The 27,784-nt window shown below is 36.2% G+C and overlaps 1 protein-coding gene and 1 non-coding gene across 4 annotated transcripts in view; one reads left to right on the plus strand and one right to left on the minus strand.

Moving 5' to 3' along the window:
• Positions 1-27,784, minus strand: part of DNAH12 (dynein axonemal heavy chain 12) — a 217,434-nt gene that overhangs the window by 156,758 nt on the left and 32,892 nt on the right. For 2 of the 3 annotated variants that reach the window (XM_049640747.1, XM_049640745.1), the window contains 9 exons: positions 27,464-27,707; positions 11,379-11,564; positions 10,044-10,244; positions 9,066-9,260; positions 6,521-6,642; positions 6,140-6,422; positions 3,749-3,868; positions 3,055-3,211; positions 2,653-2,825 (listed from right to left, as the gene is read on the minus strand). In XM_049640747.1, the coding sequence (XP_049496704.1) occupies positions 2,653-2,825; positions 3,055-3,211; positions 3,749-3,868; positions 6,140-6,422; positions 6,521-6,642; positions 9,066-9,260; positions 10,044-10,244; positions 11,379-11,564; positions 27,464-27,707 (1,681 nt within the window). Of the gene's footprint in view, positions 1-2,652; positions 2,826-3,054; positions 3,212-3,748; positions 3,869-6,139; positions 6,423-6,520; positions 6,643-9,065; positions 9,261-10,043; positions 10,245-11,378; positions 11,565-27,463; positions 27,708-27,784 lie in introns of those variants that run through there. The other variant, XM_049640746.1, reaches the window with a different exon arrangement.
• Positions 20,675-20,781, plus strand: LOC125931088 (U6 spliceosomal RNA). The gene has a single exon (XR_007460346.1). It is a non-coding gene; the product is annotated as a U6 spliceosomal RNA (small nuclear RNA).

The raw sequence follows: 27,784 nt of genomic DNA on the forward strand, positions 1-27,784 counted from the left end.
GAGCCTGCTTCGGATTCTGTTTCCCTCTCTCTGTGCCCCTCCCCGGCTTGCACTCTCTCTCTCTCTCTCAAAAATAAACATTTTTAAAAAATTAATAATTTAATAATAAAATAAAAATAAAATTTTTGATTAAATAAAGGCTATATCAATATTTTACCCACCTTAAGTTTGTAATAAATGCTATACCGTTAATGCCCATTAACTTGATTGCTGGAAACCTCAGGTTTTTCCTTCATTATTTCAAGAAAATGCTTACAAATTTTTCAATGTCTAATGTTATATACAAGTTTAATGGGATTCTGATCTTACAACTGGAAGCTGTGAGCTTCCACAAATATTCACAGCTTCTGATTTCACCAAGGTCCCACACAGGACACAGAAGCTTGAGATTCATTTACACAACAAATATTTAGGGATTGACCATGCACCTGTTCACTACTAGAGTAGAAACCAAGACAGACATGGTCCCTGCCCTCAGGCAGCTTTCCAAGAAAATAGGTGGTTTGGTGAAATATTTTATCATAGCTGCGTTGGCAGCCTTTACCAGCCATTGCCTCTATCTTCCAATTGCTGAATCAGCTACAAATAGCTCACAACTGTCCTTTTCTCCTGAAAATTGCCCTTGACTAATAGGAGCTACCTTATCAGCAAAAACCTGAAAGCTTCCTCACCTGAATCCTTTACCTTTCAAAGTAAACCTGTCAGTTTACCAGCCAAAAAAAAAAAAAAAAAATGGGTTTACATGGAAACAGCAGACAATTGCAATTCTTGACACACAAACTGCTGCAAAACCATAGGCAACTCTAGGAAACAGAGGAGAGGAATGCTCTTCTATAGAGGAAAGGGGGGCTTTGGGAGGGGCCACTATAAACAAGAAGTCCATTGGAGGAAACTGGGAGTTCCAAGTGTAGTGGCTTTTCATTGGCTGAGTTGTGACAGTTTCTCAATGGCTGGGATCTTGCCAGACAAGAACAAAATCCTTATTCCTGCTGGGGTAATCAAGTACATGTTTCTTCCTGTCAGGAATGTAAAGTACATCTCCTCCTGTTGGTTTTGCAATTGATAATGAATGGTAGTAGGGCTTGAGAGCTTCTCCTTCATGGCCTCCCAACTCCATTTTAGTGAGGTTTGCCTTTCTTAATTTTCATACCCCTAACCCCAGGAGTGACTGATAGCCAAGGGCCATAAGGAGATATAAAAGCCAGGCCCCTTGCCTTAAAGAGGGGTACCCCCATAATGTCATCCATGCTCCAAAGCTCCCCCTGAGATCAGGCTAAATCTGTATATCTGTTAAAACTACATCCTTACTTTTCCCTGTTTTCCTCACTTCCCTACAGGCTTTTACTGAAAGCATTCCCTAGTAAATCATTTACCCAAGAATCCCCCATTTCATCTCTGCTTCTAGAGAACTCAGTCAAAGATACTTTAATGTCACTTACTCAGCACAGGTGGATTGGTGTTTCTTGATGCTTCTCCTCAATTTCCAGGTAGGGTTGCCAGACAGCAAATAAAAATACAGAATTCCCAGTTAAATTTGAATTTCAGATAAACAATGAATAATTTTTTAGTGGAAGTATGTCCTGTATGATATTTGGAACACACTTATACTAAGAAATTATTTGAAATTCAAATTTACCTGAGAATCCTGTATTTTACACAGCAACCTTATTCCAAGGTGTTTGGGATTTTTTATAGTCCTAACTTCATCTTCCAAAGCTTCTCAACAAGCACAGACCTTATCACCACCCCCTACACTTCAGCTCTCTCCCTCCTATTCAACACACCTAACTCTTTAGGGGTGCCTGGGTAGCTCAGTCGGGTAAGCGTCCAACTTTGGCTCACATCATGATCTTGCGGTTGGTGAACTTGAGCCCCATGTCTGGCTTGGTGCTGACAGCTCAGAGCCTGGAGCCTGCCTAGGATTCTGTGTGTCCCCCCCACCCCCACCCCTCCCTCTCCGCTCCTTCCCCACTCATGCTGTGTCTCACTCTCAAAACTAAATAAACATTAAAAAAAGCAGGGGGAGGGGGACGGGGGCGCCTGGGTGGCTCAGTTGGTTAAGCTTCTGACTTCAGCTCAGGTCATGATCTCATGGTTCATGGGTTCAAGCCCCACGTCAGGCTCTGTGCTGACAGCTCAGAGCCTGGAGCCTGCCTCACATTCTGTGTCTCCCTCTCTCTGTGCCCCTCCCCTGCTCACACTCTGTCTCTCTCTCTCTCTCAAAAATAAATAAAAATTAAAAAAAAAAAAAAAAAGAACTAACTTGGAGTTCTAAGGCCCAGATGGACTTTATTCATCTTCCTGTCATGTCTCCCAGGAGTCTCACAAAAACCAAATCCATTCCCTGAAGCTCCAGTTTTCTCTTTAAATCTCTAATACCTTCTTTTTCTAATTATCCCGAATGGTAATGACTCATGATTTTCAAACATTAGAATCCAAACACTCTTGTATTCTACAAAAGCACCCAGAAGTAAATATTCATTGCTATAGTTTCACATAAAGGGAATTGGGATTAGGAAGGGATAGCTCTATTCAACTATTACAGATAAAAGAATAAAATGAGGACAGCCATGTTAAATTTGGACAAGGAAACATGACACCACACCAAAAAGTAATCTTTAATGTATGAATTAAAATAATTTAAATGCATACCAATGTTCTGTAACACCTGTCAGTTAGAGGAGTAATGACAAGTCGAGGTGAATTACCAAGATATTCATAAGCATATTTTACATTGCAATTAATGATACGAACTCGAGCATTGTCATATTCCCAATAATATCGAAGCTGAGCAAGCCACTGAAAATCTGTGTCATGTGAGACACCTAGAAAGAAGAAAGTAAAAGAGACAATCCTGAAATGTAAAAATAATTTGAAAAATAGGTATTCTATCATTTTTTATAATAGCAAATATTAAAATAATTTGTTTTCCAGTTTATAGAAAAGATGACATAAAACAAATCTTGTGGGGAGAGGAAAAGATGTACAGTATAAATCTTTGTTTCTAGAAGCTATTAATATTTACCTTTAATATTAAAGAAAAGAGTCACATACCCACATCAATCATGTCCATGACCACGTCTCTAGCATGGACATCAATTGTAACCAAAGCCCCCAGAGTAGTCCTGGTCTGCTTCGACAGTTTTCCCCTTACCAGTGCTACAATATCATTCAGTTGATTCTGGAGTTCCTGATAGTACTTCTTTAATGCCTACAAAATAAAAAAGGAATTAAACTAATGGTATATAGTAGCTAAAACATGTATTTTATATACCCTTTTACAAAACAATTTTGACATCATAATATATTTCAATACAGAAATTAATTACAGAACAGAGTAAGTTTGCCTAAGCTTCATAAAACACTAAGAACACATTTTCAAAGAATTGTAAATTTAATTTCTTAATGTTTATTTATTTTGAGAGAGAGAGAGAGAGAGAGCGCACAAGCATGGGCGCGCCAGAGAGAGAATCCCAAGCAGGCTTCTCACTGTCAGTGCAGAACCTGGCGTGGGGCTTGAACTCAGGAACCATGAGGTCATGACCTGAGCTGAAATCAAGAGTTGGGTGCTTAACTGACTGAGCCACTCAAGCACCCCAAAGAATTGTATAATTTTAATGCTACCTGTACAAACTGGTGGGAAGACTGCCGTTACAAAGAATAGATAAGCCAACTAAGAAACATAGCAGTAGAAAAGGATGTTATGTTAAAAAAAAAAAAAGAAAAGAAAAAAAAAAAAAAGCTTTACCTCTGTCCCACCACTTATAACTTCTTGTGTCTCAGAAGTCCAGAACATTTGAGAAACACAAAGGACAACTTGTCCAGGCCACTCTAGAACCCAGTCTCTTCTTGCAGATTCTGGATAAGCCTGAATAATTAAAATGCATTCCTAACTTTAAAGATTATGGAAGGGGGGGAAAAAAAGCTAAATGTCTGAAATATTTGGTACATTTCATAGGTTAAAATATCACATAGTCATGAAAACTTTTAGCTGACTAAAAGAAGAATTGTTATTAATTATGTTTTTTAATCATTTGTTTACTCATAAGAGAATGGGAAGATGAACACTAATATGTTAACAATCAGTTGTCTCTGGAAGAATTTATTGTTGATTCTTCTGGAAATTGATTTCTTTATGATTTTTATGTTGCTTTGCTATGAGAAGTTGTCAAGTTTTCTACATAGAATACACACTAGTCCTATTATAATGAAATATAAGGGTTTTATTAATCCATAAAAAAATAAGTCTAACAGATTATATATATTGATGCCAGGTATAATTGAAAAGGAGACTATACAATCTAGTGGGAAACTGGATTAGTAGTTAGAACCCCTGTGTGATTTATCCGTAGCTTTTCTAAAAACTTACATGACTAGAGTTATATTTTGAACAATTATATATTTGTTGAATTATACATAATTTAACTATCTGTGCTTTTGAGTTCAAAGCATGCTCTCGTTTCTCTTAATATTTTTATGTTCAAAATACATTAAAATGGATTTGGAGTGGGGCAGAGTTTAACCTTTAAAAACAATAACCTGCTTCATGTGATAATAGTAGATTCAAATTATAAATGGAAAAAATATAACTGCAGAACAAAATTTGAAGTTGATGCTAATGGAAACTATATTTAAAAAATGTTTTTAAATGTTTATTATTTTGAGAGAGAGAGACAGAGTGCAAGCAGAGGTGGGGCAGAGAGATACAGGGAGACACAGAATCCGAAGCAGGCTCCAGGCTCTGAACTGTCAGCACAGGGCCCGAAACAGGACTCGAATCCACGAGCTGTGAGATCATGACCCGAGCTGAAATAGGACGCCTAACCGATTGAGCCACCCAGACTCCCCAGAAACTATATTTTTAATACAATAACACCATCTTAGATAAAATGATGTTAAACATAAGGATAGAAACATATTATTACTTAAATGTGTTTTATTAGGAATGTTTAGAAATAAAAACAAATGACAAGTTTCAAAGAATGTATGAGCTATTGCCAGATACATAGAAAAAATATTTCTGTACTAATAAAGAAAATACTTTCATGGATAATGTTGATTTTTTTTCCTATGTGTTTTAATCTGTTTGGGATCACAAATGGAAAAGGGGGAGAAAAAGTCAAGATTTATCTTCAGGAACCCTGAAGCTGAATACAATAGCCATTGTAGTAAGATGAGCATTATAGGATGAAGGAAAATGGATACCTCACTCATATAAAGTGAGTCGCTGGATTATAAAGCTGCAATGTCTTTTAAAATAATTTTTTTGGGGGGTGCCTGGGTGGCTCAGTCAGTTAAGTGTCCGACTTCGGCTCAGGTCATGATCTCATGGTTCGTGGGTTTGAGCACTGCATCAGGTCCTGTGCTGACAGCTCAGAGCCTGGAGCCTGCTTCGGATTCTGTCTCCCTCTCTCTCTGCTCCTCCCCTGCTCATGCTCTGTCTCTCTCTCTCCTTCAAAAATAAATAAAAACATTTAAAAAAATTTTTTAAATAACTTCTTTTTTTAACTACATAACTGTTCCTTTGTGGTCCTAAAGACAGAAATATACTGAATTTTATTATTCAATATTAATAGTAGATTAGGTTAATTGGATTAGCATAAGTAAGTTACATGTAGTGCTCAGGTGTTACATTTTTTTCAAATATTATATACCCTCTTTTAATGTTTGTTCATCTCACTTCCAGTTTCTAAGTAATTGTTTAGGTGTAAACAGCAGTAGACCGTTCATTTAATACCCCCATCTGAGGTTCTTTTTGATCCCAGGGGCTGTATACAGACTACCTAGATGTTCTCCTACTTTCTCTTTATCTGGTGAATTCCTACTTTGGGTCTCACTTTCAATTTCACTTCCTCCAAGAACCTATCACTAGAAACGTCCCCCTCTCCATATTCTAAATTATATATACCTTGCCTATTCTTTCTCATAACACCTATTGTCTTTTGTAGCACTTAATTATATACTGTTATCAATTCTTAACTAATATCATTATCTTAATAATGTTAGAAACAAAGAGTAAAAAATAATGGTTTTACGCAGTAAGAACTGTAAGTGTTAATTTACCAGCACACATTCAAAACCTCCTAAAAAGAAAGCATTCACGGAATATATGGTGTACATTAAATCTCAGGAAACATACCAGCCTGGCTGCAGCGATCACATCGTGAATACTCCGGAGCATTAAATCTTCCACTTGAATGAGCCACTTTTCTACAGCACCTCGTGCTGCAGACGTGGAAATAAGTGCAATCAGTTCCACTCGCTCCCCTTCAGAGCTATACATGGCCTTAATGTCCAAATTGGGAAGGAATTCCAGTTTAGCAATGCCCTCAAAGCATTTTTTTAAATGAGGTTGAACTCTTAGTGGATCTTTGGTCTCTGACAAAATCTCTAACATTTCATCATTAGATAAGAAGAAAAAACTAGAGAAAAACATGCAAATACAAATGCTTTAGTTGTAATTAATTCATCACACATCAGAAATAATTTTAATTATAGCACAATTAATTATCCATCATACCGAGGGAAGAAAAGCCGTTTTTTTTCAAGATACGTATTGAGCCCTTTCATAATTTTCTCCAAAAGTTCATTGCAGTTCTGCAATTTTTCCAATAAACCTGTTAAAGAAGTAGCAGCAAGGACCTAAAAGATACACATTTGTTTAGGTCAGCACTTACATACCAGATATAATTATAAGACCTATGCATTAATCTATAGTGTATGTCAAAAATGTAGAAATGTCAAAAGGCTTATGAAAATTGTAAATTTTTTGTAATGTAAAACTATTATAATTCAATAAATCATAAATATTCTTATCCAAGGATGCAAGTTACAAATGAGAAGTTATGACTCTCATGCACATTTTCATTTCTCCTATATTGTTCTGAATGATGTGGGAAAAGTCTGTTAGGATGGTGTGTGGTTTAATTTTTACATTTATAACCATCAACTATAAACTTAACAATCTACAGTATGAGTTGGCAAATTGTATCCCATGGGCTAAATCCAACCTGCTGCCAGTGTCTTTCTTTCTTTCTTTTTTTTTTTCAGCTTTATAAGGTATAATTGACAAATAAAAATTTTATATAGTTAAGGTATACAACTTGATGTTTTGATATATGAATACACCATGCTGCCAGTTTTTGTACGACCTGTGAACTAAGAATTATTTTTATACTTTTAAAAGGTTGAAAGAATTGGGACACCTGGGTGGCTCAGTTGGTTAAGTGTCCGACTTCAGCTCAGGTCATGATCTCACAGTTTGAGCTTGAGACCTGCATCGGGCTCTGTGCTGACAGCTCAGAGACTGGAGCCTGCTTCGGATTCTGTGTCTCTCTCTGTCTCTGCCCCTCGCCTGCTCACACTCTGTCTCTCTCTCTCTCTCTATCTATCTCTCTCTCTTTCAAAAATAAATGAACATTAAAAAAAACTTTTTTTAAGGTTGAAAGAGGGGCACCTGGGTGGCTCAGGTGGTTAAGCACCTGACTTCAGCTCAGGTCATGATCTCACCGCTTGTGAGTTCGAGCCCCACATCGGGCTCTGTGCTGAAAGCTCAGAGCCCGGAGCCTGCTTCCAGTTCTGTGTCTCCCTCTCTCTCTGCCCCCTCCCACTCATGCTCTGTCTCTTTCTCTCAAAAATAAATAAACATTTAAAAATGTTTTAAAATTAAAAAAATTTTGAAAGAATTAAGAGAAAAATCATATTTCATGGCATGTGAAAATGTCACTGTCCAGAAACAGTTGACTGTAACACAGACACATCCATTCAGTTACGTATGGTCTCAGGCTGCTTTCTCCCTACTACAATGGCAGAGTTGAGTACTTGCAAAAAAGACTGCCTGTCTCACAAAGTCTAAAATATTTATCATCTGGTCCACTGCAGAAAAAATATACTGACTTCTGGTCTATAACAAATCATGTCTCACAAAGGTTCTAAAGTCAATGTGTAAGACAAAATCCTCAAAACTCATAAATTTCAGTGTACTATTGACTCTCAAGAAGTCCAGCATGGCTAATTTTCACCCATTATTGAAACAAATTGTTATTTCTTAAGTTGAATGCCAGATTAAAAAAGTGGATGCTTATCTATGGACTATGCATACTATGTGCATGAAAAATACATAGTCTGTCTTTCAACATGAGAATCACACTCAACAAGGTGCTATAGTTACTAGGAGAGACACATAGCAAGTGAGGTCAACTGAGAGAACTGCAAATTTTTTTTTAATTAAAAAAAAAGTATTTTAGAGAGAGAGTGTGTGAGCAGGGGAGATGGGCGGAATCAGAGAAATAGAGAATCTTAAGCAGGCTCCCTGCAGCATAGAAACCGACACGGGGCTTGATCCCACGATCCTGGGATCTCGACCTCAGCTGACAAGAATTGGACATTTGGGACACCAGCATGGCTCAGTCGGTTAAGCTTCCAACTTTGGCTCGAGTCATGACCTCATGGTTGAGTTTGAGCCCCACATCAGGCTCACTGCTCACAGCTCAGAGCCTGCATCAGATCCTCTGTCCCCCTGCCCCTGGCACTTCCCTGCTCACACACCTTTCTTTCTCTCTCTCTCTCTCTTTCTCTCTCAAAACTGAATGAACATTAAAAAATAAAAGTCGGACAGATGTTCGGCCAACCAAGCCACCCAGGCATCCCAGAATTGCAGATTCTTTATTCCTATCACTCCCAAGAATACAGAGTCATTAAGTGGAATATCAGGTGAATCACCTGTACTCATTATCTCTCTCTCTCCCTGCTACTCCTTTCTCTATCTTATTTCATTTTACAAGAGAACAGCAGTCAGTATGTGCCATAGTCAAGTGAGTTAAATGTACATTTGTGAGTCAGCTCCACTGTTAGTTACAAGTAGTGTATTATAAGAATTGAAAAGTAAAATTATTTTAATGCTTTGTGCTTTCTTATATTTTTCTGAACTTTCCAGTTTGTATTCAAAGAGCAGGTTTTGTTTTTGTAATCAGAAAAAACAACAACAACAACAAAAACAAATGCTTTCTTTAATAGCCAAAATGAAAGGTCCTCTTTATTTGTAAGAGAGAAAACAAACACTTCACCTTGGGATCTTTTTTACAAAACTTCATGATATCTCTCCAATGTCTGTCTACTGTCTGAAACTGACGCCCTTCTTCTGGCATCTGTTGCATGATATCCTCAGAACAAAAAATGGGCTCCAAGTACAGCCACTGAGCTTGTACTTTTAACCATTCATCAATCGTTTCTTGTATTCGAATCAAACGGTCTTCCCAGGCCTTAATGAAAAGCACACTGTACTAAATTCCAATCATTAAAGAAAACCCATAAATTACAACAAGGAATATTTATTTAAAATTCACTGTTATTTAAAAATAATAAATAAATAAATAAATAAATAAATAAATAAATAAATAAAATTCACTGTTATTTTTAATCAATGCAAAACAGCTCAACGTCACTTATGGGTATCACATGGACTTCGAAAAACTCTAGGAAGTCCAAAGTTTTCCTAAATCATTGGAACTCACCATCGGAAATGACTGTAGTTACTTACACTAAACTCCTAATCTCTAGGGAATCATCCCAAGTCTGAAAAGCATCCAGTAATACCCTGCTGTATACCAGTGGTTATCAACCTAGTGACTATTTCACCCTCCACCTCAAGGGACATTTGACAATGTCTAGAGACATTTACATTTGTTACAACTGTTGAAGTGAGGGTGCTACTCATATCTTGTGGGTGTTAATGTTTCAGATCTGTTCTATATGGTTCCACATTAATTTTTAAATATCCGTTCCTATATTTCACCCAAAGCTATCCACAAACTGACTTATTTCCACAGTAATATATATGTAATAAGATTACAGTTTTTGGGTGTTTTTTTTTTTTTAAGTAGCCTCCATACCCAGCATAGAGCCCAACACAGCACTTGAACTCACAACCCTGAGATCAAGACTGGAGCTGAGAGATCCAGCTGGACGCTTAACTGATTGAGCCACCTGGGCACCCCAAGCTTATAGCTTTTATAAACAACCGGAAACTATCATATTTGACATACCTTGATCTCTTTTTCAAACGGTTTGATGAAAGGTGAGCCTCTCATTGTCTGAGTTTTTATAATTTGATCATCAAGGAGAGTCTGAATCTCATCTACTGAAGAAAGAATAGAGACTCCAGTATCACGATATGGAGTTATATGAAAAGCAATATCATCCCAGGTTCCTATCATTGTATGCATGGCTTTCTCTAGTGAAAATTCCTAAAAGGGAGAAAAGAAAGAATGAGTTAGTGAAGAAAGGTCTTATTTACTGTACCAACTTTTCCCTGGTGAATCCAGTAATGAGTGCATTACACAGTAATTCTTTTTTTTTTTAATTTTTTAATGTTTTATTTATTTTTTGAGAGCGAGAGACAGAGTGTGAGTGGGGGAAGGGCAGAAACAGAAGGAGACACAGAATTCAAAGCAGGCTCCAGGCTCTGAGCTGTCAGCACAGAGCCCGATGCGGGGCTCGAACCCACGAACTGTGAGATCATGACCTGAGCCAAAGTCTGACGCTTAACCGATGAGCCACCCAGGCACCCCTACACAGTATATTCTCTTAACATAATCTGTGGCGACACTGTAACTGTCTTTAGGTTTAAAAAGATTTCTTAAACAATTAAAAAATTCCTAAGAATAATATAGTAATTTTGCAGATAAACATAAGGGAAGGGAAACAAAAATAATATAAAAACAGGGAGGGGGACAAAACATAAGAGACTTATAAATATGGAGCACAAACTGAGGGTTACTGGAAGAGTTATGGGAGGGGGGGATGGGCTAAATGGGTAAGGGGCACTAAGGAATCTACTCCTGAAATCATTGTATGCTAACTATATCACTATATATGCTAACTATATCACTATATGCTAACTAATTTGGATGTAAATTTAAAAAAATAAAAATAAAATTAAAAAAAGAATAATAGTGTAGTTTTAAAAAATTCACTTGCTGTGAAAACTACCGCTGCCAGTATTAAAATAGACACCAGAATAAAATAGCTGCTGGACCTTCTCTGAAGTGGCCTTTCTGCAGTCTATAGTCTGAAATGCCTTTGTATATTTTAAGAACGCTGGAAGACTGTACTCATTCTGCTAGAATGCAGACACATCAAATGCCAACACACACATGAAGAGGTCAAAGGAGCCATTTCTAGCCCGGATTCAGGACAAAGAAGTAATATAGAAGCACACACTTTGTGGGGTGGGGGGAGGGGGAAGAGTGGTCTTCTGTCAGGTTCCCCCATCTCCTCCCATTGCTATCCAGTACCATACACTCAACCCCAACAAAAACTGTGATTATTTTATTAACAAACTCATCAAATAAAGTGTTTCAGTTGATCTTCATATTTACCTTGCTTGCACCTGCACTTATCACTTCAAATTTTTCCAAGTATGGTGTAAGGTTTAATTTTAAAATTTTTCTCAGTGTAGTTCCAGAGTCTGGAGTCAAGTCATAGCCTACAATTTCTGATATCTGCTTCCAGTGACGAGCTCTCATTCCTGGATTGCACAAGATGGAGACAGTAGGGATATAGTCCTAACAGTGAAAGTATAAACAATAATGAGTCACTCTTTTGACTGACCCACACACATAGATTTTATAGATGAAACCTCAATAGTATAAACGTTTCTTGAGATTATTTAACATATTTGATTAGTCCAATCAAAATCCCAATTAGATTTGGAGGAGAAGAGAAACTAACAAAATGATTCTAAAGTTCATCTGCACAAATAAACATTTGGAAATAGCCTGGAAAATTATAAGAGCAAAAAAGAAGAGGAGTAAATGTTCCATAGAATATTAAAGTATGTGATAAAATTATGCTAATTAAAAGTGTGGTATTATTATAGAAACACAAAGCTGTTATATATATATATATATCAACATAAATATATAAATATTTATAGTAATATATATATTTATAAATATATAAATATATAACATAAATTATAAATACACACACCTACACACATAACATAAATGCGGGAATGGCCTGCACCAAAATGCCAAAATATAACTTCTGTTTGGAGGTGAAAATGAAACATCAAGTGAAAACACTTAGTTCATCATTCTTGATGTTGACATTAGGACATGTTCTTTAAAATCAGGAAGAAGATAAGCATAGTTATTGTTACTACTTCTAATCAACATTGTATTGAGTGTCCCAGCCAGAGAAGTAACATACATACATACATACATACATACATACATACATAAAAGATATGGGGATGACACCAGTCAGAACGGCTAAAATTAACAACTCAGGCAACAACAGATGTTCGCAAGGATGCAGAGAAAGAGGATCTCTTTTGCACTGCTGGTGGGAATGCAAACTAGTGCAGCCACTCTGGAAAACAGCATGGAGTTTCCTCAAAAAATTAAAAATAGAACTACCCTACGACCCAGCAATTGCACTACTAGTTGTTTATCCAAGGGATACAGGTGTGCTGCTTCAAAGGGATAGATGCACCCCAATGTTTACAGCAGCACTATCGACAGTAGCCAAAGTATGGAAACAGCCCAAATGTCCATCAACAGATGAATGGATAAAGAAGATGTGGGATATATATACAGTGGAGTATTACTCAGCCATCAGAAAGAATGAATGAAATCTTGCCATTTACAACTACATGGATGAAACTAGAGGGTACTATGCTAAGTGAAATTAGAGAAAGACAAATATACGACTTCACTTATATGAGGAATTTAAGGTACAAAACAGATGAACATTAGGGAAGGGAAGCAAAAATAATATAAAAACAAGAAGGGGGACAAAACATAGGAGACTCTTAAATACAGAGAACAAACTGAGGGTTGCTGGAGGGTTTGTTGATGAGGGGATGGGCTAAATGGGTGGGATGAGCACTGGGTGTCATACATAGGGCATGAATCACTGGAATCTATTCCTGAAATCATTGTTGCACTGTATGCTAACTAACTTGGATGTAAACTTTTTTAAATTAATTATTTAGTTAATAAAAAAACCAAGTAAGTCACAAGTGTTATTAATAAAATCATTTTGTGACTTCAAAAAAAAAGAATGATGAGTGGAATTCATTTTGATCAATATTTAAATGTTACTGAGATTTAACTAAAAACATTAATTTGATAAGGAAAATTTTAAGAATGATCTTAACTGGAATCCTTAAAGTAAGTCATGATATATAAAGGGTTCTTTTTCAAGAATATAAAATTACAAAATCTATTCCTGATATCTTTCCTTTGTGTTTGGCTCAATATATGACTCATCAAAAGCTAAAATCCAAGGTTGGCTAGAATTACTTTTTATATATAGAATGCAAGGCACTTATTAGCATTATAAAATAATAAAATGTGAAGAAACTTAGATACTCTAAAAAAAAAAGATATGGGGAATAGAAATTTAAAAAACAAAACTATCCAAAGAAAACAAAAACACAAATTCAAAAAGATATGTGTACCTCTATGTTTACTGCAGCATTATTTACAACAGCAAAGATATAGAAGCACCCAAGTGTCTATCAATAGATGAATGGAGAAAGAGGATGTGGTGTATATATACAATGGAATATTACTCAGACATAAAAATGAATGAGATCATACCATTTGTAACATGGATGGACCTGGAGGGTATAATGAGAAAAAAAAAACCTAACATTGTTCGCAAATTGTTGTCTGTGTACAATGACTGGATATTAAATTAATATAAAGAAAGTTAAAAGAACCACTGAATACAAGCCACAGATAAAAAGCATAATTAACAAAAAGATGAATTTATGATAGCAACAAAATAAAGTATGTAAGGATAAATTATTTTGAAAAAAAAATTAAGCTTATTGCTTTTTTAGTAATCTCTACACCCAATGTGGGGCTTGAACCCACAACCCTGAGGTCGAGAGTCACATGCTCTTCCAAATAAGCCACCTAGGCCTCCATACCTAGGGATAAATTAAATGAAAGCTGTGCAAAGTTATTTCGGAGAAACTATGTTAAAGAAAACCTGGGGCACCTGGGTGGCTCAGTGGGTTAAGCGTCAGACTCTTGGTTTCGGCTCAGGTCATAACCTCATGGTTTGATGAGTTCAAGCCCCTCACTGGGTTCTGTGCTGACAGTATGGAGCCTGCTTGGGATTCCATCTCTCCTTCTCTCTCTGCCCTTCCCCACTTGCACTGTCTCTCAAAATAAATAAACTTATTTAAAAAAAAAAAAGATGTGAAAGAAAATCTAAATAGAGATGTATACCACACACTGATAGATTCATTATTATATAAGTGACAAAGGATTATTATTCAGAATATATAAATTAACAACAAAACAATGGAAACAAATACTGAAACAAAAATAACAAAAGAGTCAAAGGGCATTAATAGACATTTCACAGAAGAGGAAATATGAAATGTAAGTACTTTGAGGGCAGGGATTTTTTGTTCATATGACTCTAAGTAGGAAAATCAATAAATTAGATAAGTAAGCAATAATATATAGCAGTGAAAATGAACGACTACAGTCATTCCCAAGACATGGATGAGTTTTAGAAACATAATGTTAAGTGAAAAAAATCAAGTCACAGAAGACTACATACAGATGATATGTTTTTATAAATTGTTACATACAAATGTGAATTAACAACAAAAAAGAGAAATACAAACAGAATTTATGACACACTTATCTTCAAGGGAGATTAAGGGGCTTAAAATAGGAAAGGATCACATAGAAGGAAGCAAGAGTATTGATGATCTTTTAATTTTAAAGAAGAGGGGAGGGTTCATGGGTGTTCATTTTCTTCATAGCTTACATATATGTAACATATATTCTCCAAGTATTGGATAATAAAAATTTGCTAACAAAGGTAAAGAAAGAATACTTATCTTTTCCTCTTCCCAATCCAATTCAAAGCCCAACAAAATTATACTTGCACTTCTGGTCACCTCCTTAGTAAAGCCTTACCTGTTTTCCAAATGACAAAATTAATTGCTCCGTGCCCTATTCTTTCAGAGGATGCTACCATCCTCTACCTATGAATTGCCTTATTCTACCTCGTACTACAACCAGTTGTTCACAGCCTATTTCTCTTTCCACATTGTGTTCTCTGTGAGAGGCAGAAGCCAATTTGTGTGAACTGGACAACAACAATTTTAAACTATAAGACTCTAATGTCGATATCTAAGCCACTAATTATGTGAGAAAAATAAATAAAAGACAATTAGATTGGAAAGAAAAACATAAAACTACCTCTATTTACAGACTACATGATCTTATATATAGAAAATTCTACGGAATTCATTTCTTTTTTTTCATTCTATATTTCAGTAATCTCTACACCCAATATGGTGCTCAAACTTACAACCCTGACATCAAGAGTCATATGTTCCACCAACTGAGCTAGCCACGTGCCCCCAAAAGGAATTTATTTAAGAACTGTTAAAACTAATAGATGAGTTCAGCAAGATTGCAGGATACAACATCAACATACAAAAATTACTTGTGTTTGTATAAACTAGCAATAAACAACCCAAAATTGAAAGTAAGGGAAAAAATCTCATGTACAATAGCATCAAGAAATACAAAATACTCGAGAGTAAATTTGATAAAAGAAATGCAACATTTGTAGACTAAAAATTACAAATAATTGTTAAATGAAATTAAAGAAGACCAAATAAAAGTAAAAATACTCCTTGCTCACATATTGAAAGAATTAATATTGTTAAGACAGTGATCTTCCCAAGTCAATCTAAAGATTCAATGCAATGCCAGCTTCCTTTTTTTAATGTTTAAAAAAATTTTTTTAATGTTTATTCATTTGAGAGAGAAAGAGAGAGAAGGGGGGAATGGGCAGAGAGAGAGGAGGACAGAGGATCAGAAGGAGACTCAGCTGACAGCAGTGAGCCTGATGTGGTGCTTGAACTCAGGAACTGTGAGATCATGACCTGAGCTGAAGTCCGATGCTCAACTGACTAAGCCCCCCAGGTGTGCTTAAGGTTTAAAATGTATTTTAATAAGTTGATACTGCATTGTTGCTCCACTTCTCAGAAAAATTCCAAGATATTAGGGACAAATAGAATATGGTACACAAGTAAAAAATGCACAGCATAACTAAGATAGGCAAAGCTAAGAGCTGCTGTCCTAGATGCAGCATATAGCAACACTCTTCCCAAGTTTGTGCTAGGTCTATCAACAAAAGCTGTGAACAGCAATATCATAGACACAAAGGGGCCATTCCTGGGTTGTCCTTATCCAAAGAAAATATGGAAGAAAGATTTTTCTAAAGACATACTAAATGAAAATCTTTAAGAGATTTCACGTCTTCCAAAAGCACAAGCAACAAAAGAAAAAAATATATATAAATGAGACATCATCAGAATTTAAAACTTCTGTGCTTCAAAACACATCATCAAAAAAAACTAAAAGACAATTCACAGATCACAATGAAAACAGCCATCAATATTTTGTTTTTAAAAAGAGTTTTGAAAATGATCACTTAACTAAAACTTGAAAGCTATAAATTAATTATTAAATTAATTATAAATTATAAATTATAAATTATAAATTTATAATTATAAATTAATTATCCACACTCTCATGACAATTTTGTTGGTGAATAACAAACAGAGATCTATTTCTTTAAAATATATTTGTGCAGAAACTGCATATAACTCTAAGTTTTACTCCTAACATAAGTATGTTTGGAAGTATTCTATTCTATACTTGCCAGTGTGGAGAACAAAATATTTTTTAAGAATAAAAAAGTATATATATATATATATATATATATATATATATATATATTATATATTCTGTATTTTACATGTACCAGAATTATCATCCAGAGGGTTTTTTTTTTTTTTGTATTCACAAGGTTATATGTGTATTGTAAAACAATAATACAATAATGGTGAAGGAAATAAAAAGGCTTTTAAAATTTTGTTTTAAATATTTATGAAGTTATTATTCCAGAGAGTATAGTGATATCTTTTTTTTATATTTTTTTAAGTTTATTTATTTATTTTGAGAGAGAGGGAGAGAGGTGAGTGAGGGAGGGGCACAGACAGAGGGAGAGAGAGAATCCCAAGCAGGCTCTGTGGTGCCAGAGCACAGCCCGACATGGGGCTTGAACTTACAAAACCGTGAGATCATGACCTGAGCTGAAACCAAGAGTCAGACGCTAACAGACTTATACACCCAGGTGCCTCAGAGAGTATACTGATATCTTAACAGCTTACCTAGATCATAAATTAATCAAAATGCACTTTTTAATAAAACCTGATACTTAAAATATATTAAAAAAAATAAAATAATAAAAGACAATCCACAGAATAAATGGGAGAAATTTTTTTTCTTCCCCCCCCCCCCATTTTAGAGAGAGAGAGAGCATGTGTGTGAGCAGGGAAGAGTAACAGAGGGAGAGAGAGAGAATCCCAAGCAGGCTCTATGCTCAGTGCAGAGCCTGATGTGGGGCTTGATCCCATGACCCAGCCCAAAATCAAGAGTCAGACATTCAACTGACTGAGCACCCAGGTGTTCCCAAATTTTTTAAATCATATATTTAATAAGGGACTTATCTCTAGAATATACAAAAAAAAAAAAACTACAATTAAATAAGAGACAAATAACCACTCAATTTAAAAATGGGCAAAGGATTTAAACAGATGTATTTCCAAAGAAAATATAAAAATGGGGATGCCTGGGTGGCTCAGTTGGTTAAGTGTCTGACTTCAGCTCACATCATGATCTCACGGTTTGTGGGTTCAGGGCCTGTGTCCAGGTCTGTGCTGACAGCTCAGAGCCTGGAGCCTGCTTTGGATTCTGTGTCTCCCTCTCTCTCTGTCCCTCCCCCGCTCATGGTCTGTCTCTCTCTGACTCTCAAAAATGAATAAATGTTTAAAAAAATTTTTTAGGGTGTTTCGGTGGCTCAGTCAGTTAAGTGTCTGGCTTCGGCTCAGGTCATGATCTCGTGGTTCATGGGTTCAAGCCCTGCATCGGGCTCAGCCTGGAGCCTGCTTTGGATTCTGTGTCTCCCTCTCTCTCTCTGCCCTTGCCCCACTCATGCTCTGTCTCTGACTCTCTCAAAAATAAGTAATTTTTTTTTAATTTTTAAAGAAAATATAAAAATGGCCAATAAGCACAGTAAAAGATGTTCAACATCATTAGTCATTAGATAAATACAAATCCAAACCACAATGAGATACCACTTTATCCCACTGGGATGGCTATACTCAAAACAACAGACAATAACAAGTGTTGATCAGGATGTGGACACATTGGAACTCCTGTGCATTGCTGGTGGAAATGTAAAACAGTGAAGCCCCTTTGGAATATAGTCTGGCAGTTCCTCAAAAAGTTAAACATAGAATTTTCACTCCTCCGTATATACTCCAGAGGAGTGAAACATATGTCCACGTAAAAACTTGCACATGCATAATCATAGTGACATTAATCCTAAGAGCTAAAAAGTGCAACGATGCAAATGTCCATCAACTGATGAATGGATAAACAAAGTGTGGTACATCCATACAGTAGAATATTATTCATCAATAAAAAGAATGGGGGGTGCCTGGGTGGCTCACTTGGTTAAGCCTCTGACTCTTGGTTTGGACTCAGATCATGATCTCATGGTTTGTAAGTTTGAGCCCTGGGTCAGGCTCTGCACTGACAGCACAGAGCCTGCTTGGCATTCTCTCTCTCTCCCTCTCTCTTTGCAACCCCCACATCTCCCTCACTCTCAAAATAAATAAATAAACTTAAAAAGAATGAACGATACATGTTACAACACAGAAGAACAATGAAAACATGCTAAGTGAGAGAAGTCAGTCACAAAGGCCACATATAATATGATTCCATTTATATGAAATGTCTGGGATAGATAAATCCATAGAGACAGAAGGTGGATTAGTAGTTGCCATTGTCTTGGAAGAGGTGGAAATGGGGAGTGACTGCTATTAGCTACAGGCTAACTTACTGGTATAATGAAGATGTTTTAAAATTAGATAGTGGTGATGGTTGCAAAACTGTGAATATTCTAAGAAGCCACTGAACTGTATGCTTGAAAGAGTAAATGTTATGATATGTGGATTATATCTCAATAATCTATTGAAAAAATACAAGCTAATAACAAACTGTAAGCTAATGATAAAATTATAAGTACATAAGAATATATTTTTTCAAGTTGAAAGCAATCAAACAACATTACCCAACACTAACTTTGTTTCCAGCACCATATTACAGGGCACGGGTTCCCCCAATTTTTGGTTTCACAACAGGTGTTAATAACAATTATTTAAAACTTGTGTGACGAGGGGGAGCAAAAAAAAAAAAAAAGGTAGGTGGTGTGTCCTTTCAATGCCATCTCAGGTACAGGGCCACCTGAGAAAAATGTAACTAAAGACTGTATTATGTTCAACTCATTGTTTATTATTCAAAGTCCCAGACATTGTAAAATTATAACTTGCATTTTTTTGTCCAGTAGAGGTGCAAATAATTCTATCTGAAAAAAAGGTAAGTCCAAATATGTTTATTTGGTTTATTCTGTATGACATTAACCAGCTTTATATCAATACTAGCAATCTTTTTTTAACATTCCTTTACTAAATTTCCCACAAATACTAAGCTCCTGAAATGCTCTTTGAACCAGACTTACCACCTAACTGGTTCTCTCATTAATTAATAAATAGAATAAAATATTTGACACTTTTATTTTTCTAAATTTTTTTAGTGTTTGTTTTTGAGAGAGAGAGACAGAGACAGAGACAGAGTATGCGTGGGGAGGGGCAGAGAGAGAGGGAAACACAGAATCCAAAGCAGGCCCCAGGCTCTGACCTGTCAGCAGCCCAGTGCGGGCCTCCAACTCACAGGCTGTGAGATCAAGACCTGAGCCGAAGTCGGACGCTTAACCGACTGAGCCACCAAGGTGCCCGACACATGTTTATTTTTATATTTGTATGACAGTCATGTTTACATTTTTTTGCAAATAATAATTTAATTAGGTAATTTTTTAAATTGGAAGATCATAGATTATCCAACTTTTCCTTTTTTTAAATGTTTATTTACTTTTGAGAGAGGGAGAGCAGGGGAAGGGCAGAGAGAGGGAGACAGAGGATCTGAAGAGGGCTCCACACTGTCAGTTGAGAGCACAATGCAGGGCTCAAACTCACCAACCAGGAGGTCATGACCTGAGCTGAAGCCCGATCCTTAACCAACTAAGGCACCCATATTATCCAACTTTTCATTTTGATTAGCAAGGACTTTGTTTTTGACTTTCCATTTTTTATCACCATCATGTGTTTTTGCTTACCATTATATTCCCCAGCATTCATTGGAACTTGGTATAACATAACAGGTGCTCAATAAGTATTCGCTAAATAAAAGAATTTTTAACATCTATGAAATAGAAAGGACATACTCTCAAAGTGAATAAATTTATCTTTATTAAAAATTCATTATTGAGCACCTGGGTGCCTCAGTCAGTTAGGCGTCCAACCTCGATCTCACAGCTTGGGAATTCAAGTCTCACATCAGGCTCTGTACTCACAGCTCAGAGCCTGGAGCCTCTGCTTTGGATTCTGTGTCTCCTTCTCTCTCTGCTCTCCCCCCCGCCCCTCCTGCTAGCACTCTCTCTCTCTCTCTTAAAAATAAACATTTTTTTTAAAAAAAAGAAAGAAAAAAGCATTATCGTGCTCACTTCGGCAGCACATATACTAAAACTGGAACGATACAGAGAAGATTAGCATGGCTCCTGTGCATGGATGACATGCAAATTTGTGCAGTGTTCCATATTTTTTAAGTTATTTATTTATTTATTTAGTAAATCTCTACACCCAACATGTGTCTTGAACTCATGACCCCGAGATCAAGAGTTCTGTGCTCTTCCAACTGAGCCAGCCAGGCACCCTGAAGCATTCCATATCAAAAAATAATAATAATAATAATTCCTTATCCTCTCACAGAAGGTGAGAGGCTGGAAGGAGCTGAGTGTAGAATAGGCAGCCTGCATGGACAGTACCTCAGTAGGAGGCTGGAGAGGAAACAAACTCTATACTCAACAAGTCTTAATGACCTAGCATATGTCAGGCTCAGTTACAGTCATGGAGATACAACAGTGAACAACACCATCAAATCATTACATGGTCTTTATTCTGTGATTTTGCCATTTACCGGTAAAAATTTAATCATCAACTATCACAGTCCTTTGCTGTGGAGTTTATTTTATTAAATTTTACTTATTTATTTTGAGAGAGAGAGAGAGAGAGCATGAGCAGGAGAGGGGCAGAGAGAGGGAGAGGAGAGAATCCCAAGCAGGCTTCGCACTGTCAGCATAGAGCCTCACAAGGAGCTTGATTTCACCAACCGTGAGATGGTGACCTGAGCCGAGATTAAGAGTTGGATGCTTAACCCACTGAGCCACCCAGGCGTCCATATTTTAAAAGGGAAAAAATATTAACTCCATGTAATAGTAGGAGTAGGGTCCTAAAAACTCTCATGATGAAAGAATATAAGGAAAATGGGATTAGAAGGAATTAACAAAAAGTACATATATGAAATTCCTTATTGACTCTATATTCATTTACAAATACTTATTTAGCATCTACACTGTTTAGTATCTACATCATTGTTAGTGATTATGATATATCAATAAATTAAACAAATATCCTTTGTACAAACTTCCAGTGATAAAGTAAATACGCTCTGGGGATACAACATACAGCATGGTGACTATAGTACCATACTGTATATTTGAAAGTTGCTAAGAGTAGATTTTAAAAGTTCTTACCACAAGAAAAAAATCTTGCCATTATGTGTGGTAATGGATGTCAACTAGACTTATTGTCGTGATCATTTTGCAATGTATACAAATATCAAATCATTATGTTGTACTCCTGAACCTAATACAATGCTATATGTTATTTATATCTCAATAACTATTTAATTATATGGTATGTTAAGGGGTAATAAATGATACAGAAAATAGGGAAATTAGAGCAGGATAAGAATCAGAACCAGTGGGGGTATCAAGCAAGATGCTCAGGGAAGGCTTCCTGGATATGGTGATAATTTGAACAAAGATTTTAGGAGGGGAGGATATGAGACAAGAGCATATGTAAGTGAAGAGAACAGTAGGCAGGGGTAATAGCTGAAGCACAGGCCCTCAGGTAGGAGGGCTTAAGAAACGAGAATGGGGGGCAGTATGGCTGGGGCATCTGCTGAAAGTTCAAGTGAAGTTAGAGGGATAAAGAGGAGCCAGATTATGAAGTGCTATGTAAACTTTTTATCTGAGTAAAACATGAAGGCTTTGCAGAACTTTGAGGAGAGGAGTAACATGATCTGACTTAATTTTTCTAGTTGCTCTATTTTTAACAGACGATGGGATGAAGGTGGGGCAAAGGTAGACACAGGGAAACCCATTAGGACCTTTTTGTAGAAATCCATGTAAAAGATGATTTAACGTGGACCAGGGCGATGGCAATGGGAGAGTAAATTTTGAGTTTGCCACGTAGTTAGATATCCAAGGAAAGGTTACAAGTAGGAGGTTGTATATATGAATCTTGGGACTGGCTAGAGAAGTCTGGGATACCAGTTAAAGATTTGGGAGTTGCCAGCATATAATCATGTATAAACTCATCTATATTTTTGATGAGACTGCTGAGATCATCAAGAGAGTTAGGGTAGATAGAGAAAAGGACCAATGACTGAGCCCTAAGAACTTCCAACATTAAGAGGCTGGGAAGAGTAAGAAAAAATAGCAAGGAAAAATATAGTGATGCTACTAGTGATATGGGAACAGTTTATTTATCTTCCATCTCAAGATGACTTCCAGAGATGATGACACTATGCCACGGTGATAGAGATGATGATGATGTGACGGTGGTGATAAGAAAAGAAAGGAGAGGGGTGCCTGGGTGGCTCAGTCTGTCAAGCATCCAACTCTTGGTTTCTGCTCATGTCATGATCTTGCAGTTTGTGAGTTCAAGCCCCAAGTCGGGCTCCACACTGACAGCACAGAGCTTGCTTGGGATTCTCTATCTCTCCCTGTCTCTCTGCCCCTCCTCTTGTCACACACCAAAATATTTAAATAAACTCTCTCTCTCTCTAAAAATATTTAAATAAACTTAAAAAAAAGAAAAAAGAAAAGAAATGAGAATATCATGAGGATAAATTTAAAAGGATCATATAAGCTAAATGTGAACAATGAACTGTAACTAAGTTCCTTACTAGGCAAATTAGGAAAAAAAAAAGACAGAAAGTTTAAATTAACAACATTTGGAGGACTTCAAGCTGTATTACAAAGCTGTAATCATCAAGACAGTATAGTATTGCCACAAGAACACTCAGATTAATGGAATAGAAAACAGAACTCAGAAATGGACCCACAAACATATGGCCAACTAATCTTTGACAAACCAGGAAGAATATCTAATGGAATAAAGACAGTCTCTTCAGCAAATGGTGCTGGGAAAACTGGACAGCGAAATGCAGAAAAATGATCCTGGACCACTTTCTTACACCACACACAAAAATAAACTCAAAATGGATGAAAGACCTAACCATAAGACAGGAAGCCATCAAAAGCCTTGAGGAGAAAGCAGGCAACAACCTCTTTGACCTTGGCCGCAGCAACTTCTTACTCAACCCGTCTCCAGAGGCAAGGGAAACAAAAGCAAAAATGAACTATTGGGACCTCATCAAAATAAAAAGCTTCTGCACAGCGAAGGAAACAATCAGCAAAACTGAAAGGCAACCAACAGAATGGGAGAAGATATTTGCAAATGACATATTAGATAAAGGGTTAGTATCCAAAATCTATCAAGAACTTCTCAAACTCAACACCCAAAAAATAAATAATCCAGTGAAGAAATGAGCAAAGACATGAATAGCTGCTTCTCCAAAGAAGACATCCAGATGGCCAACTGACACACGAAAAAATGCTCAACATCACTCATCATCTGGGAAATACAAATCAAAACCACAAGGAGATACCACCTCACACCTGTCAGAATGGCTAACATTAACAACTCAGGCAACAACAGATGTTGGTGAGGATATGGAGAAAGAGGATCTCTTTTGCACTGCTGGTGGGAATGCAAACTGGTGCAGCCACTCTGGAAAACAGTATGGAGGTTCCTCAAAAAATTAAAAATAGAACTAGCCTATGACCCAGCAATTGCACTACTAGGTATTTATCCAAGGGATACAGGTGTGCTGTTTCAAAGAGGCACATGTACCCCAATGTTTATAGCAGCACTATTGACAATAGCCAACGTATGGAAAGAGCCCAAATGTCCATCGATGGATGAATGGATAAAGAAGATGTGGTATATATATACAATGGAGTATTACTCAGCAATCAAAAAGAATGAAATCTTGCCATTCGCAACTATGTGGTTGGAACTGGGGGATATTATGCTAAGTGAAATTAGTCGGTCAGAGAAAGACAAAAATCATATGACTTCACTCATATGAGGACTTTAAGAGACAAAACAGATGAACATAAGGGAAAGGAAACGAAAATAATATAAAAACAGGGAGGGGACAAAACAGAAGAGACTCATAAATATGGACAACAAACAGAGGGTTAGTGGAGGGGTTGTAGGAGGGGGGATGGGCTAAATGGGTAAGGAGCATTAAGGAATCTACTCCTGAAATCATTGTTCTATATATGCTAACTAACTTGGATGTAAATTTAAAAAAAAAAATTAAATTTAGGGGCGCTGGGTGGCTCAGTCAGTTAAGCATCCGACTTCAGCTCAGGTCACGATCTCGCGGTCCGCGAGTTCGAGCCCGGCGTCGGGCTCTGCGCTGATGGCTCAGAGCCTGAAGCCTGCTTCCGATTCTGTATCTCCCTCTCTCTCTGCCCCTCCCCCATTCATGCTGTGTCTCTCTGTCTCAAAAATAAATAAATGTTAAAAAAATTTAAAAAAATTAAATTTAAAATATATGAAAAAAATTTTAATAAAATAAAATGAAAAAAAATTTTTTAATTAATTAACAATATTTGGAATTGGAATGAAAAGGGAATTATCCATACAGATTCTTCAGACATTAAAAAGATAATAAAAATATCATGAGCAACTTTATGGTAACAAATTCAACAACTTAGAAGAAATGGAAAAGTTCTTTGGAAAATACAACTTATCAAAATTGACACAAAATTAAATACAAATCTGAATATCCCTATATATATTAAAGAAATTGAATCCTTTTCAAAACCTTTCCCACAAGAAAATCCAATGACATCACTGGTGAATGTGCCTCTAAAATATTTAAGAAACAATTAATACCAATTTTATAGAAAACTCTTTCAGAAAATAGAGAACATAAAACTCTCCAATTTCTTTCATAAGGACATCATAATCCTGATACTGAAACCTGGCAAAGACATTACAAAAATGTTAAGACCAACATCTCTCCTGAATTTAACCCCAAAAATCCTCAATAAAATGTTAGCAAATAATAAACTATGGAAGTGCTAGAAGAAAACATTACCTTGGAATGAGGAAAGCATTTCTAGCTATAATTTAAAATTCAGTAGACAAAGGAAAAGAATGGGGGCACCTGGCTGGCTCAGTCATTGGGGCATGCGACTTTTGATCTCAAGGTCATGGGTTCAAGCTCCATTCTGGGCATAGAAATTACTTAATAAAAAAATAAAAAATAAAAAAGGAATAGAATGATGACTACATAAAAATAAAAAACCTTCCTTTTCCATTTACTTCAGGAATAATAAATCTAAATTCAAATAAAAAGGCTTCTGCAAGGCAAGATACATGATAAATAAAGTCAAAAAACAAATAATAAATATTTGCAAAATACATCATACATAGAAAAAGCCTAATGTCTTTAATATATGTGAATTACATATATATATATATATACTTACAATATAATACCCTGGGAAATTAATGTGTCTTAGAAATATTAATATAATCAATATTAATGTATAAATAATATCTATATATATTATATCCTAGAAATCAGTAAGAAAAAGATCAATAATTCAATAGACAAATAGACAATGATAAGACCAAACATTTCACAAAGAAATACAAAACATTCTTAAATATATAAAAATATGCTTAACACTTTACATAATAAGAGAAATAAAAATTCTCTTATATTAGCAAAAACTCAAGTTTGATGATATTCTCTTGTTGAGGGTGGTGAGAGTTTAAACTGGTATAGCCCCTATGTAAGGTAATTTGACTATAGATTTCATGCTGGCATTTACTCTTCTGGAATTTGCTTTGTAGTCATACTTGCACACATATGAAATCTTATACCAGTATATAACACTATATAGGTGTAACAAAAAAAAGAGAAAAAGTTTGTATGTGATGAGGAAAGGTCTCTAAGATAAAGTAATCAAAACAAAGAGGGAAAATAATACATATAGGACACTGTATTTTATGTAAAAAGATGGAAGAATAAGAACATATGTTTATATGGTTGTATGTGTAACAAAACTCAAGTATATACACGAAAGTAGTAACATTGATAATCTGAGTTATACAGGTAGAAACATGGGAAGGAGACTCTTCAGATATATCTCTATTTTTTAAGCCACATAAATATATTAAATATTGAAAACGATTTTAAGTAGTTTCTTTAAAAAAAATCCAGGCAGCTCATGGAATCTCTGAGAGTGCTAGATACAGACACAAACAATGCTTAAAATCCCATCCAAGTTTCCACTGCATTGACAATGGAAATGGCACCACCCCTGGAACCCGGCCACTACTGCCTAGGGAAGCTGGAGGCCTTATTAACTGTCACAAAAACTGTTAGTATTTATTCATTAAAAATGACTTGAGGGGTGCCTGGGTGGCTCAGTCAATTAAGCATCCACCTCTAGATTTTGGCTCAGGTCATGATCTCACAGTTTGTGGGTGAGAGCCCTACACTGGGCTCTTTGTTGGGTATGTGGAGCCTGCTTGGGATTCTTTCTTTCTCCCTCTCTCGTCCTCTCTCTCTCTGCCCCTTGCCCCCGCCTTCAAAATAAATAAATAAACATTTTTTAAAAAACACAACTTGAAGCACGGGAGGCTAAATACCTTGCCTAAGATATGCTACTAAGAAGTGTGAAATTGTGATACAAACGTAAGTGGTATGACTTTAAAACTCCCCCAACTAACTGCTATCCTGTGCTGTTGCCCTTAGATAGGCTGACTGGTCTGCTCTAGTAATTTTTTACCCTCTTTATATCATTGTAGTTAGTCATTCTAGTCTTTTCTATTTGCCACACATAGTTCTATGAAAGGATTGCTTTCAATGACTTTATTGGGGAAGAATGAAGCATGGATTTAGTAATAGATCAAGTAATAGATCTACTAATAGATTAGTAATAGATCAAGTTTTCCAGATTCAGCTTTGGTTTTGCTTCTAAATCGTTCTATTTCTCTTCATTAGCACTGAATGATGTGAACAGCTCTGGCCAGGACTTTCTAAAATGTCATTAAATGTGTTCATACCTTAAAAACTTTAATATGCTCCATTACTGTGGAGCACATAATAATAGTAGGATTCTCTTTTGGTTCTTCTTCCAGTTTGTCCTCTCCCAGAGACCGCTTTTTTGCGGCCTTTCTTTTTTCTTGCAATTCTTTCTTATGCTTCATTTGGAAAAATTTCAGTGTCTTAAAAACTTCTCGGGAAAATTCATCTACATCAGCTTCCATGTTTTCCCCACTGAGGTCCAAAAAGCCTCCATCCATCCACCTGGATTGAAAGAAAAAATACTAAACTCAGAAATGTCTGGAGTGTAAAGGGGGACTTAGATATTCTTTAGGCTCGAC

Source organism: Panthera uncia, chromosome A2 (assembly GCF_023721935.1).
Source record: "Panthera uncia isolate 11264 chromosome A2, Puncia_PCG_1.0, whole genome shotgun sequence".
Taxonomy (NCBI): domain Eukaryota; kingdom Metazoa; phylum Chordata; class Mammalia; order Carnivora; family Felidae; genus Panthera; species Panthera uncia.